The sequence below is a fragment of the Triticum urartu genome, chromosome 6A, assembly GCF_056163025.1.
Source record: "Triticum urartu cultivar PI428250 chromosome 6A, HENAU_Tu73, whole genome shotgun sequence".
Classification (NCBI taxonomy): Eukaryota; Viridiplantae; Streptophyta; class Magnoliopsida; order Poales; family Poaceae; genus Triticum; species Triticum urartu.
The window spans coordinates 297,995,118-298,010,398 of NC_141878.1; the positions used below are offsets into that span (position 1 = coordinate 297,995,118).

Consider the following 15,281-nt stretch of genomic DNA (forward strand, 5'->3'; position numbering starts at 1 on the left):
TGCTAGAAAAAGGATTGGGCCACCTTGTTGCACCTTTGTTACACTTGTTATTTGTTACCCTTTACGAATTATCTTATCACAAAACTATTTGTTATCGATAATTTCAGTGCTTGCAAAAAATAACTTGCTAAAAACCACTTGTCATTTCCTTCTTCTCCTTGTTTGGTTCGATACTCTTACTTACCGAAAGGACTACGATAGATCCCCTGTACTTGTGGGTCATCATAAGGGCGGCCAATGTCCTCGGCTTGTCCTGCCCATGCTAGCATGCATGCCATTCATCCCTAATACTATGCCAGAATGCGGCGATCGCCTCGGCGTCGGGGCAATCTACTATTAGGTTCTTTTTGGTTAGGAACTGATTCCATAATTTCTTGGCCGACTCACCGGGTTGTTGAGTAACATGGCTCAGGTCATGCGCGTCTGAAGGTCGGATGTAAGAGCCCTGGAAGTTTGCCCTAAAGGCATCCTCAAGTGCTTCCCAACTCCCTATAGAGTGGGGCAGCAAGCTATTCAGCCAATGCCCTGCTAGCCCCTTAAGTTCGAGCGCCCCGTACTTGATGGCGTGGAGATCGTCTCCGTTGGCCATGTGGATGTGGAGGAAGAAATCCTCGATCCACATTGCTGGATCGGTGGTTCTGTTATATTGCACGATGTTGATGGGTTTAAACCGATAGAGGAATTAATATTCCATCACCCTATCTGTGAAACAGATCGGGTGAGTAGGTCCTTGGAACCTAGCAGTGTTGGGCCGAACGTCGGGAGTCATCCGAGCATAAGTTTCGTCCCAAGCCCGGCAGTGCCTGTCCAACCAGGCGTCGTAGCCATCGTGCTCGGTCGATTCATGACCCCTTGAACTATAGATGGACCGAGGAGGGGCTCGGTTTGCTTCCATTCATCGTCGTGGATCATAGGGCTCGGGGTATTCAACGAGGTCTTTGTCGTGACAGTGTGTCGTTAGCCTGCTGCACCCTCTTGGGGGTTAATCAGGTTGATCGGCCCAACCGCGTGTTATAATCATATTGTGGGTGACCTCTTTTTCAAATTCTAGTAGAAGACGCTGATGCGGCTAAGATTTAGGCATGGTGTGGGGCCGTTCCTCAAGATCTTGCTCGGTCGAGAGGATTTTTACCAACTTGTCATTCAACGCGTTTGATACCTCTCCAACGTATCTATAATTTATGAAGTATTCATGCCATGTTTACAACAATTCTATATGGTTTTGGTAGGATTTGTAAGGAACTAACCCGGACTGACGCTATTTTTAGCAGAACAACCATGGTGTTGTTTTTTGTGGAGAAATAAAAGTTCTCCAAATGCAATGAAACTTTCTTACAATTTTTTGGAACAAAAGAGACCCCCGAAGCTTTGTAGGAGGACCAAAAGAGCCACGAGATGGCCAAAACACACCAAGGCGCGCCGAGGGGTGGGGTCGCCGAGGTGGCTTGTGGGCCCCCTGTGGCCCATCTTAGTGTGAGACCGACACCAGAAAATCCTATAAATAGAGAAACCACCAAAAATTACCCCAGGACTTTGACTCCGCCACCGCAAGCCTTTGTACCTTTAAAATACCATATGGATCCCTATTCTGGCACCCTGCCGTGTGGGGAAATTATCATCGGAGGCCATCTTCATCATCCTGGTAGCCTCCATGACGAGGAGGGAGTAGTTCACCCATGAGGCTAGGGTTATGTACTAGTAGCTATGTGTTTGATCTCTCTCTCTCTCTCTCTTCCTTGATTTTGCATGATCTTGATGTACCACGAGCTTTATTAATATAGTTGGATCATATGGTGTTTTCCCCTCTATATCTTGTTGTGATGAACTGAGTTTTACCCTTTGAGGTTTCACTATTATCGGATTGAATACTTTTATGGATTTGAGAACATTTGATGTATGTCTTGCATATGAATACCCGTGGTGACAATGGTGTATTATATTGATTCACATGATGTATATTTTGGCACTCAACTCGTGGATTCCTGAGGTGACATTGGTGTAATATATGCATAGTGCTTGATGTACATTTTCGTCCGACTTTCTCCGGTAGCAATCTTGGGGCGCTCTTTGATGTTCTTTATGTTGGATTGGATATTATGAATCTGAAGTTGTTTGATACATATCAAATAATCAACTCATGGATACTTGTTGTGGCATTGGAGTATCTAGGTGACATTAGAGTTGGTTGACGTATCATATGGTGTTATTTTAGTCTGAACTCTACAGCTGTTGTGACTCTTATAGGAATAGCTCAATAGATTGAGTGGAAAGGACAACATGAGGTGGTTTTGTACCCTACAAACAATTTCATCTTACGTTCTCCGCTTGATAAGAACTTTGGAGTGATTCTTTGCTGCACATTAAGGGATAGTTATATGATTCAATTATGTTAGCAATACCGTTTTTGCTCTGTTTTATCACTTGCTACCTTGCTGTTTTTGTATTTTCATATTAGAAAAACCTATGTGTATTATCCATAATACACTTGTATCACAATCTCTTCGCCGAACTAGTGCACCTATATAATTTACCATTGTATTGGGTGTGTTGGGGACACAAGAGATTTCTTCTATTTGACAACAGGGTTGTTTGAGAGGGACCATCTTCATCCTATGCCTCCCATGAATTGATAAACCTTAGGTCATCCACTTGAGAGAAAATTGCTACTGATCTACAAAACTATGTGCTTGGAGGCCCAGCACGAGTCTACAAGAATAGGTTGTGTAGTAGACATCAAGCTCTTTTCTGGTGCCGCTACCAGGGAGGTGAGTGCTTGAAGGTATATCTTTAGATCTTTCAATTGAATCTTTTAGTTTCTTGTTTTATCACTAGTTTTGTTTATAAAATAAACCTAAAAATGGAAGCAAGGTTGCCTCATATTCTTCATACATATCATGTCTTTCTTGAAAATGATGGATCAGAAAATTGTGCTCAATTGATAGATGGAGAATTCAATAAAATGTTCGGCGTAAAATCTTTGAATGATGAGCATGATTGCAATGTTGCTAGTATGAATTCTTTGAATACCCATGATGCTAATGATATGCAAAGCCATAAGCTTTGGGCTTATATGTTTGATGAAGATGATATTTTTAGTCCCCCAAGTTTTGATGACAAAATTTATTATAATGATTGCATGCCTACTATTTATGATAATTATATTGGTGAAGGTGGGTTTGGAAGAGCGTCAACTCTAGGTAATGATACCACTATTTGGAGGGTGTTGAATCTTATTACAATATTGATAAAAGTGGATTTGGTTTGTTCATGACTTTATTTAATGATGAATCTACTATTTTGGAAGAGGTTTCAATTGACTATGATAAAAAAAGTTGCTATCTATGCTGATTATTGTAATGATATGTATGCTATAAAGAGTAATGATATCCAAGCAACTTGTCATCATGATTTTAATGTTCAAATTGATTATGTGAATCAAGTATCATGTGATAGTTATTTTGTTGATTTGCTCCCACTAATATTGAGGAGAATACATATGATAGCATTGTGAGCTATCTATCACTAGATAAAGGCCATTTTGCCATTGTGGTTACCCTTGAGCTATAAATGGAGGTACATGCAAAACTAGAGAGGGATTTTGACCCTTCACACTTGTACGCGCATAGCTGCTCCTCCCCCAAGGAAACCTTGTTGGGCATGAGCATTACATGTTGTTGTGTTCTTCCATTCAATCCACCAAACCAGGAGTAGGGTTTTATGCCTCACGGCGGCCCGAAGCTGGGTAAAAACCACCTATGTCACTGCCATCGCGTTGTTTCATTGCTTCCACTCTTTGTGCAATGTGATCGCTCCCCTTACCGAAGCACAAGGGGATCATGGCCCCATAGGTGATCGTGTCCACCCACGACAAACGTGACGTTCTTTTCCATTAAGGGCATGCACATCCAAAAATAAAAAACGTATGACAACCTCTACTTCCCTCTAGGAAGGGCATATCTTTTACTTTTATGTATTTACCTTTATGTATTTACTTTTATGCAAGAGCCAATACTGTTCATCCTTATTCCAACCTATTATCTAATTGGCAAGCATCATGTGGTGGGGAAAGATCCAAGAAAATGTGGCCAGTCAAATATATTTGATCATGGTTTATTATTGTTGACACTTATATCTATGATAGACAAGTTGGGAGGTGAAACACTAAGCCCCTATCTTTCTCTATGTTCGATGCATGCCATTTGTTATAAAGATATGCTTTGAGTACTAGCAATCATAGAAGACTAAATGATAATTTAGTATGTGAAGGTCTTAGTTAGACTTTGTTGAAAACAAGTTGAATTGCAATTGTTTGGTTACTAAGAATATATGTTGTTAAGTTGCAAGAGAATGCATTGTTTGACCATAACATTTGAATTGATTGCTACTTTATCATGATGAGTTTTATCAGAATAAGTTGTTGTCATGATGCTAGGTAAAGTGACTGAAAATACATTGATCAAACTTATGCACTATCCTAGCATTCATACTTCATAAATTATTTCTTTTATCATCTACCTACTCGAGGACGAGCAGGAATTAAGCTCGGGAATCCTTATACGTCTCCAACTTATCTATTCTTTATGAAGTATTCATGCCATGTTTACAACAATAGTATATGGTTTTGGTACGATTTCTGTGGAACTAACCTAGAGTGATGCTGTTTTGAACAGAACTACCGTGGTCCCGTTTCTTATGAAAAAAAATAAAGGTTCTCCAAATGCAATGAAACTTTTTGACAATTTTTTTGGAACAGAAGAGACCCCCGAAGCTTCATGGTAGGACCAGAAGAGCCACGAGATGGCCACAACACACCTGGGCGCGCCTGGTTGGTGGGCTCACCGAGGTGGCTTGTGGCCCCCTGCGGCCCATCTTAGCGTGAGACGGATGCCAAAAAATCCTATAAATAGAGAAACCACTAGAAATAACCCTAAAACTTCAACTCCACCACCGCAAACCTCTGTACCTTCAAAATACCATCTGGAGTCCTGTTTCGACACCCTACCGTAGGGGGGAATCATCACTGAAGGCCAACTTCATCATCCCAGCGTCCTCCATGACAAGGAGGGAGTAGTCGACCCTCGAGGCTAGGGTTATTTACTAGTAGCTATGTGTTTGATCTCTCTCTCTCATGTCCTTGATTTGGCACAATCTTGATGTACTGCAAGCTTTGTTAATATAGTTGGATCATATGGTGTTTTCCCCTCTCAATCATGTCGGGATGAATTGAGTTTTACCTTTGAGGTTGCACTATTATCTGGTTGGATACTTCTATGGATTTGAGAACACTTGATGTATTTCTTGCATATGAATAAGCGTGGTGACAATGGGTTATTATATTGATACACTCGATGTTTCTTTTGGCACTCAACTCATGGATCCCTGAGGTGACATTTAGGTAATCTAGGGATAGGGGTTGATGAACGTTTTTGTCCTACTTTCTCTAATAGAAATCTTGGGCACTCTTTGAAGTTCTTTGTGTTGGAGTTAATATTATAAATCTGAAGTTGTTTGATGCATATTGAATAATCAAGTCACGAATAATTGTGGTGACATTGCAGTATATAGGTGACATTAGAGTTGGTTGACGTGTATCCGATGGTGTTATTTTAGTAAGAACTCCGGGGCTGTTTGTGACACTTATAGGAATAGCTCAATAGATTGATCAGAAATTGTCGGATTACCGGTTCTGGAAAAAACCCTTAAGGTTCGAACTCTGGGGTGCGCACGAAGATCTCTCTCCCCCTGTGTCACGCTCTCACCACGATCTCAAATCCTAGCTCGCCGAACCCGAGGAACAAGAGACACAAGAGATTATACTAGTTCAGGCCACTGTTGCAGTGTAATACCCTACTCCAGTGTGGTGTGGTGGATTGCCTGGTAAGCTGGGGATGAACAAGTACAAGGGAAGAACAACCTCATGAGGAGAGGTGTTCTTGAGCTCGATGAGCTTGTGTGGTTGCCTAGGAGGAATGGATCTAGTCCAAGATGAATCCTCCTTCCTAAGGTGGTGGCTAATCCTATTTATAGAGGCTCCGATCCTCTTCCCAAATATTAGGCGGGAAGGGACCCTACAATGGCTAATTTGAAGGGGGACAACTAGTACAAGTTATCCTGACAAAAGGTGGTATTCGCTTGCCAAAGGCTCTGGGGGTGATGTCGTCGTGGGCTCTGTGATGACCTCCGTCCTGCCGTCCTACTAGTCTTGGTCTCGTTCCATCGATATGGAAACCTTTGTATGATACCTCAGGACTCCTCCCCTGCACCTGCCTCTTTTGCACCAAAGAGGCAATCAATACTCTGCGCACATTGGCGCCCGCCTGGCCTTGTTTGTCATGGCTCACGTCACGAAAACCTCACGAGGTGCCCCTCGCCTTGATCTCTCCGCTCCTCACGAGCCAGCCTAGTGAGGCTACCCCTAAGGCTCGGCCCCTCGCGAGGGTCTTGAGTATTTGTTGATGAAGATGGGTCGTACCAGGCCGCTAGTGGAGTCACGCCCTGGGCCGCAAGCAGGCATGTCTGGGTATCCCCGTTCTCAGGACGCTGGCAGTAGCCCCTAGGCCCATGGCGCACTTGTACTTGGCTTCCCGGCGAAGCCAAGGGTCAAGTGCAGAGCGTCGTGGGCCCCAATAGCCTGCAGCCTTGATTGACGTGTGGCGATTGATAGGATGTGGGGGTCTCCGCTTCCCATGCTGCCTCGGCAACCGCCCGACTTGACGAGTCCCTGTTGCATGCAGAAAAAGGTCATCATTACCTTAGATTGTGGAGGCCGGCGGTTGGCCTCCTCCTGGCTATAAGTGAGGGGAGGGGCAGAGCCCCCGTTGCTCATCTCTTCCTCCATTCCGCCCGGTTCGTCTTCTTCTTCTTCTTCTTCTTCCTTCTTGCTATGCTGCCCGGCAGCGACAGTCATGGCGCCGGTGAAGAGGCTCTTGGCCGCCGAGAAGGGGAAAGCTTGCCAGGAGGGGCCTGGCTTGCCACCGCCTAAGATGGGGCGTGGTCACCCCCGCAAGCACGCCGCAACCCCTACTTTGGTTCTTCGTGGACATGGGCGAACTTCCCCGCGGTCCGGCACCGTTGCTAGCGGCCATGGTGGTGCCTCTTCGCACAACGGGTGCCGCCTAGGGCGTGGCAACCCTGTCAATGAAGGGAGGCGCGCCATGGTCGCTCAGCCTCCCAGGCCGCGATTCCACTCGACGGAGGTGCTGCCGGTGTTTTTCGTGTTGTCGGAGAATCCGGCCGACACTTGGCTTCAACTTACGTGCTCCTTCACCAGTGAACTGCCGGCCCCAGGTCCCGGCAGACTCTGGCAGCAGGCCGACGGCTGCTGCGGTAAGGCTTCGTGGGTTGCGGTGGAGATCTCTACTGCAGGCAATGTAGCCCTGGCCCACGGCTGGCCGATGTTCACCCGCGCGTGTGGCCTGGGCAGGCGGTGCACCCTCCACTTCAAGTACGACGGCGCAGCGACCCTCTTCGTGAGAGTGTTCGGGGAAGATGGTCACCGCGCCGGATGCTGCCCTGAAGACGAAAACAATGGTGGCGAGGTTCTTGGCCTTGGCGATGGCCGTGACGAGCACGAGGGTGACCTTGCCCTCGGCAGCGGCCGTGGTTCGCCCAGCTACGACAATTCCTCCGACGATGAAAGCTCCAGCAGCGATGGCTACGACCAGCCGCCACGCAGTTGGGCTTGCTTCGAGGACGGTGGTATGTCATCCCGTCATCGCGCCCCGGTGAAGCGCGAGGAGGGCTCTGGCTGAGTCTGAGGGGCCGATCCTCGTGATCAGCCACGTCGTAGGTGCTGCTTTTGTTTGTCCTCTCCTTCCCTTTCCCCTGCATTGTCAGAAACAAATATGGGGCCCTGCGAGGGTGTGTAATGAACCATGGTACTTATGTTGCTTTTGTGGTGTGTTTATTGCTCCCGGGTTGTGTTGTGAGATCTATGCCTTATACGGGTGTAGAGGGATAAATTAACTCGATGCATCCGGGGTAGCTTTGACCTCATGAGGGCGCGCGTCTCTGGGCACCTGGTGGGGCTTCCCAACTGTTGATTCGGGTGACATTGTGAAGCTACAAAAAATCATTAAGAAATCCTTAACCCTTCTTGCGCAAGGCCTCAGGTATGGGCTGGTTATGGCCAAACGCACCGCGTCGCGGTACCCATGGGGCACGAACTAAAAGGGGAGGCGCCGATCACAAGCTCAGATAAGAACGCCTCGCGGAGACTAGGGGAGTGTGCATGCGCATACGACCTATCCAGCCCCCCTCGCGGGGCATGCGAGGGAGAGCGTCGGGCAACTTCCGCCCTCCCTGGTGAAAAACAAAGAATCGAGAGACGAATCTGAAAGAAGAGGGGGTTCAACCGAACCATCGAGAAACGCTTTAACTCCAAAGTTCATTAAAGGAAAAAGGGGCAAGAAAACTACAGAAAGCAAATGAAAAGCTGCGTCAGGCACCTAGTCTAGTCTTCTCACCAGCGCGGAGCTAAGTGCTGCCACTAGGACGTGGGAGGGAGCCCCCGAGGCCTGAGGGCGGCACTCTGGAGACTTAGGGGCGTGTACAGCCCCACTCATTATTACGTGAGAGTTTCACGAGCGGAGACCTTCACAGGCACTAGGCCTTGCTTCATGGGTAGAACTTCTGGAAGTGCTGGATGTTCCACGCGTTCTGGATGGGGATCCCGTCCTGCATCTCCAGGTGCGCAGCGCCAGGCCTGGAGACGCGGGTAATCCTAAACGGGCCCTCCCACATGGGTGAGAGCTTATGCAACCCTTCCCTGGAGAGCACCCGCCTTAGGACGTGATCGCCCACCTCGAGCTTCCAGGAGCGGACGCTGCGATAGTGGTACCATCACAGCGCCTGCTGGTATCTTGCCGCTTGGAGAGAGCATTCATGGCGGCATTCCTCCTCCAACACAAGGTTCATCCCCTTCATGGCGTACTGATGCGTCTCATCAAACGCTAGGATCCGCGTGGCGCGATGCCCGACCTCCTGAGGGAGAACCGCTTCTGCTTCGTAGACGAGGAAGAACAGGGTCTCACTTGTTGGGTTGGTGGCGGTGGTGCGGATGGACAATGACACAGACTGAAGCTCATCGTGCCAGCCCCTGCCACAGGCTTCGAGCTTCTTCTTAAAGATCCGGGTCTTGAGCCCTCTCAAGACCTCCGAGTTGGCGAGCTCATCTTGGCCATCGCTCCTGGGGTGTGCGACCGAAGCATAGGAAATCTGTGTTCCAAGGTTAGCACAATAGGTCTTGAAGAGATTGCTAGTGAACTGTGAGCCGTTGTCGGTGATGATGCGGTTAGGGACCCCGAACCGGCTCACGAGGCCCTTGATGAACTTAACTCCTGACCCAGCTGGGATGGTGCGGATGGCTTCCACCTTTGCCCATTTGCTGAACTTGTCGATGGCGACATAGAGGTAGCGGTAGCCCCCAGGTGCTCACGGGAACGGACCCAGGATGTCCAGCCCCCAGACCGCGAATGGCCACGAGAGCGGGATAGTCTGGAGGCCCTAGGCCGGCTGGTGGATTTGCTTGGCATGGAACTGGCAGGCCTCGCACGACCTTACCAGCTCGGTTGCGTCGTTGAGTGCCGTGGGCTAGTAGAACCCGCTGCGGAACGCCTTGCCAACCAGGGTATGCGACGATGAGTGATGCCCGCAGTCACCACCGTGTATGTCAGCCAGCAGCTCGTTCCCCTGCTCCCTAGAGATGCATCGCAAGGAAACATCATTTGGTCGTTTTCTGTATAGCTCACCGCATTGGATGCAGTATGTCGTAGCCTGCCGGGCCACATGCTCCGCGTCCTCCACCTTCTCCGGTAGCGTCCCATGCGCCAGATATGCCTTGAACTCCTCGGTCCAGCACCCCTCATAAGGCTTGAGTACCAGGAGAAGATGTGCTCCTGAGGTCGGACCGCAAGCGGGGGCTCCCGAGGCTGGTGGCTGGGGGAGTTCCTCTTGAGATGATGTAGTCATCGCGGCCGCGGGGGTCGCCGAAGGCTTGAAGAGTCGCTCTTTGAAGACACCTAGTTCTTGGGGTAGATGCCTTGATGCCCTCTTGGTGATCTCATCAGCCTCCTTGTTGGTGCCGCGTGGCACATGCTGTAGCTCCAGGCCTAGGAATTGCTTCTCCATCTTGTGCACCTCCGCGAGGTACGCCTCCATATGCTCGTCCCTTGGTTCGTACACCTTGTTAGAGAAGTTGACGAGGAGCTGCAAGTCACCCTTGATGGTGAGACGCTTCACCCCCAAGGCTGCGGCGGCCTTTAGGCCTGCGATCAACCCCTCGTATTCCGTGTTGTTGTTGGAGACCTTCTCACCCCACTGGAAGCAGAGCTGCACGACATAGTATAGCTTGTCTTGGGTGGGCGAGATAAGCACAGCGCCAGCCCCTATGCATTGTCATGCGAAAGCGCCATCGAAGTACATGACCTAGCCATCCGGTGCTTCATTCCCGGTGAGAGGTATCGGCTCTCACCCACTTCGGGCTCTGGAGCACCGGTCCATTTCGCAACGAAGTCGGCAAGCGCGGCTCACTTGATAATCCTGTTCGTGCTGAACTCCAACTGAAATGCTTGCAGTTCAATGTTCCATCCAATGACTCTCCGTGCGGCATTGGGGCTCCGGAGCACCCTCTCCAGGGGGTAGGCTGAGACTACCTTGATTGGCGGCCTTGGAAATAATGGAGTAGCTTGCATGAGGCCACCAGGAGCGCGAGTAAGAGATTATGCGGCATAGGGTACCATGCTCTCGCGTTCCGTAGCATAGTGCTGACAAAGTATACTGGGTGCTTGACAAGGGCGGGAGCATCGTAGGAGCATGTGTCCTCCGAAGGTTGTGGTGCTACCTGAGGTGGGGGACCTCAGGGGCCCGGTCGCGCATCGGGGCCTCCTCATGCCCGAGAGCGCCGTCTTGCAAGGTCTGATCGTTAGCTGATGCTGTTGTGGCTTCGGTGGCGCTGCCATGGTGCCACATCATACCCGCTGAAGGTGCAGTGGTGCTCGGTGGGCTCTTGGCCTAGCGCTCCGCCCGGACAGCCACAAGCGACGCGCTGGCGGAGTGGGGCATGCCAGCCAGGTAGAGCACCAGGAGCTCGAGGGGGCGTGGCAGGACCATCATTGGTGGGCTAGTCAAGTATCTCTTGAGGTCATGGAACGCCAGATCGGCCTCTGGGGTCCATTCGAATGGGCCATTCTTCTTTATCAGCTTGAAGAACGGCAGGGCACGCTCCCCCAGCTTGGAGATGAAGCGCCCCAGGGAGGTCACGCAGCCTGCAAGCTTCTGCAATTCCTTGATAGTTTGTGGTGGGCTCGTGTCTTCTATTGAATTGACCTTTTCGAGGTTAGCCTCGATCCCCTGTGAGACACATGGAAACCCAGTAGCTTGGCGGAGGGGACACCGAACACGCACTTCTCTGGGTTGAGCCACAAATCCACCTGGCGCAAGCTAGCAAAGGTCTCCTCTTGGTCCTGAATTTGGGTTCTCACGTCCCTAGATTTTACCACGATGTCGTCGACGTAGGCTTCAGCATTTCTCCCGAGCTGCTGACCTAGGGAGATGTGCATCAGCCGCTGAAAGGTCGCACAAGCATTGCGAAGTCTGAATGGCATGCAGGTGTAGCAGTACACCACGCACGGGGTCAGGAAGGCGATCTTCTCGACGTCCCCCACTGCCATCTTGACCTGGTGGTAGCCCGAGAACGCGTCCAGGAAACACAACAAGTCGCACTCGGCGGTGGAGTCTGTGATCTGGTCAATGTGCGTAAGCGGGAATGGGTCTTGGGGACAGGCCTTTTTGAGGTTGGCGAAGTTGACACACATGCATTCCTTCCCGCCTTTCTTTGGCATGATGACTGGGTTCGCCAGCCACTCCGGGTATCGGATCTCGCGAATAACACCTGTCGCCTCCATCTTGCGAGATTCCTGGACGATGAAGGACTACTTCTCCATGGACTGCCGCCGCACCTTTTGCTTTACAGGGCACACATTGGGGCACACCCTTAAGTGATGCTGGATTACCCCCTTGGGACCCCTACCAGCTGCTTGGGTTCCCAGGACAATACCTCCTTGTTCGCGCGCAAGAACTTCACCAATGCCTCCTCTTGATCTGGGTCGAGGTTCGCGCCTATGGTGAAGGTGGCTCCCGGGGGTCCACCTTCCTCAACCGACACTTGCTTTGTTTCGGCCTGGTCTTGAGTGAGCATCTGCTTCTTCTTCACCGGCGCGGCTTCCTTAACCCCTGGGGTGGCTTCGCCGGCCGGGTGCGCTGCCGCGGCGGCCATGAAGGTAAGCTTGAGGGCCACCAGAGCTTCCTTGGTGTCTCCGGCCATGTTGAGTACGCCACTGCTACCGGGCAACTTCATGAGGTTGTAGGTCGGATGGGTCGCTGCCATGAACTGAGCCAAGGCAGGGTACCCGAGGATGGCATTGTACGCGAGGCCGATGCGGGCGATGTCGAAGTCGATGAGTTTGGTGCGGTAGTTTTCCCTGGTACTGAAGGTGACCAGGTGGCGTATTTGCCTCGAGGGGCTGGTGGACCTGCTACCGACTCCGGAGAAAGGCTTTGTGGGGCAGAGCTGACCGTACGGCAGGTGAAGTAAGCCTAAAGCTTCCACGGAGAGCACGTTGAGGCCTCCTCGACCGTCGAAGAGAGTCTCCGTCATGGCGACGTTGCAGATGGTGGGCGTACAGAGCATTGTGAGCACACCTGAGCTGGCAGTGGTAGCAGGGTGATCCCCTGAGTCGAAGGTGAGATCGGCCTTGGGCGCCGCCCATCCTGGAGGGGCTCCCCACTGCACAGAGGCGGCGCCCATTTGGCGGAAGAACTGTTTGGTGTGGAGGTCGGAGGGTGGCGCTTGTGAGCCACCAAGGAGGGCCCGACGGCGACTGGCGCCAGTGCCATGAAGCGTGCAATGAAAAGGCTACGCAGCTCCTCCCAAGAAGCCACAGATGATCCTGGCAGGTTGAGCAGCCAGGTGCGTAGGGCGCTAGTGAGGGCCATGGCGAAACAGTTGGCCATGACCTTGTCGTCGCCTCCAGCTTCCAGGACGGCCTCCTCGTATGCCAACAGGAAGGCCGACGGCTCTGCCACGCTGTCATAGCGAGGCGAAATCTCTGGCTTGAACTTGTGCGGCCACTGCACCCGCCGCAAGGCGGGGATGAAGGCACTGAGCCCCTTGGCGCCGCCATGGTCCCCCGCCGATCTAGTCGGAGGAGCAGCGCTGGCCATGTGGACTAGACGGAGAGGCGGAGCCGAGGGAGGAATGATACTTTGGCGCACCCCTACCTGGAGCGCCAAATGTCGGATTACGGGTTCCGGCAAAACCCATGAGGTTCGAACTCTGGGGTGCGCACAAAGATCTCTCTCCCCCTAGCTCACACTCTCGCCATGATCTCAAAGCCTAGCTTGCCGAACTAGAGGAACAAGAGACACAAGAGTTTGATACTGGTTCGGGCCACCGTTGTTGTGTAATACCCTACTCCATTGTGGTGTGGTGGATTGCCTTGTAGGCTGGGGATAAACAATTACAAGGGAAGAACAGCCTCCCGAGGAGAGGTGTTCTTGAGCTCGATGAGCTTGTGTGGTTGCCTTGGTGGGATGGATCCAATCCAAGATGAGTCCTCCTTCCTAAGGTGGTGGCTAGTCCTATTTATAGAGGCTCGGGTCCTCTTCCAAATATTAGGCAGGAAGGGATCCCACAACGGCCAATTTGAAGGGGGACAACTAGTACAAGTTATCCTGACAATAGGTGGTCTTCACCTGCCAAAGGCTCTGGTGGTGACGCCGTCGTGGGCTTCGCGATGACCTTTGTCTTGCCGTCCTGCTGGTCTTGGTCTTGTTGCACCAATATGGAAACCTTTGTCTGATGCCTTGGGACTCCTCGCTCGTGCCTACCTCTTCAGCACCAAAGAGGAAATCAGTACTCTGTGCACGCTGGCGCTCGCCTAGCACCTGCCTGGCCTTGGTCGTCATGGCTCACGTCATGGAAACCTCGCAAGGTGCCCCTTGATGTAGACACAAACCTAGGGCAGGGTAATACGCCTGACCTATACGCCCCACCTAAAGTCTTGTCCTAAGAACTAAGGATTTCAAGAATCAGAAGCAGAGGACCAACAGAGGTGTCGAAGCGAAGTCCACTCGACCTATCAATCACTCGGAGACCTCTCTTACTCAGGTCACTCGACCACCAAACCACTCGACATATCAGAAGACCTAAAGCCACTCCGCACAGCAACGATTAAGCATTCATTCGCGTAGTTAATGCCCATTTGTAGCACTTTAATACATGCATTATCTGTAACGCCTCCTCTTAATGTATATTGAACCCTACGTAATGGAGCGGAGCTGGGGTCCTGGCGCACTCTATATAAGCCACCCCCCTCCTCTGGGACAAGGGTTCGCACCCCCTGTAACTCACACACGTATAATCCAGTCGACCGCCTCCGGGCTCCGAGACGTGGGGCTGTTACTTCCTCCGAGAAGGGCTTGAACTCGTAAGCCTTGTGTGTACAACTCCTCCATAGCTAAGATCTTGCCTCTCCATTCCTACCCCCATATTCTACTGTTAGACTTAGAACCACGACAGTTGGCACCCACCGTGGGGCAGGTGTCCTAGCGTCTTGTTGGAGAAGTTGTGATTTTTCTGATCCCCTTCATCATGGTTTCATGCGGAGTTTTGGTGGAGGGCTGCGAGATCCGTCTCGGCGCGCTCACGTTCATCGCCGACGACTCCGCTTGGCTTCAGGAGGCTCCGCTCGACGTCGACGCGCTCCCTGTCCGCGGGGCAATGCACTTTCGCGCGTGCGTCCGCGGCGTCCTCTTGCGGCAGCTGTCGACCCAGTATCGGTCAGCCCATGTGTCGTCCTCCCTCCCTGTTTCCCGCCGGCGCAAGCGCTCCGGTCAGTCGAGACTTCAGTGGTGGGTGAGACATGCGGTGGCTCGCCAGTCAGCCACCCCCAAGTCGCGGCGATCGAGCCTGACGAATCTCTCTACGACCTGTTCGACTGGCTCCGCAGAGACTGCATCCGAGTGCGATAGCAGTGATCCAGCGAAGAGGTTCTGATGGTCAATGAACCACGCATTCCTCCCGGCTTTCCCCGCACCGACGGAGGCGATGGCGGAGGCGGTCCGTCGCATACTCATGAAGAGTATCTCCCCGAGCCCCTTACTTCATTGCAGAGAGAAGAACTTCGCCGCCGGAACATGGATGCGCTGCACACTCCTATCGTTGGAGAAACCCCCAAGGCCCGTGCCTTAGAGGACGCGCATTTGGCCAACTTGGCTGAGCG

The 15,281-nt window shown here is 51.4% G+C and overlaps 1 protein-coding gene across 1 annotated transcript; it reads right to left on the minus strand.

Annotated features, from left to right (window-relative positions):
* Window positions 1–9,591: 9,591 nt before the first annotated feature.
* LOC147965063 (uncharacterized) lies at window positions 9,592–10,958 on the minus strand. Its single transcript, XM_087530272.1, has 2 exons — window positions 10,841–10,958; window positions 9,592–10,385 (listed from the first exon to the last, which is right to left on the minus strand). The coding sequence occupies exons 1-2, from the start codon at window positions 10,956–10,958 to the stop codon at window positions 9,592–9,594; spliced, it is 912 nt and encodes a 303-aa protein (XP_087386398.1).
* Between the last annotated feature and the right edge of the window lie 4,323 nt (window positions 10,959–15,281).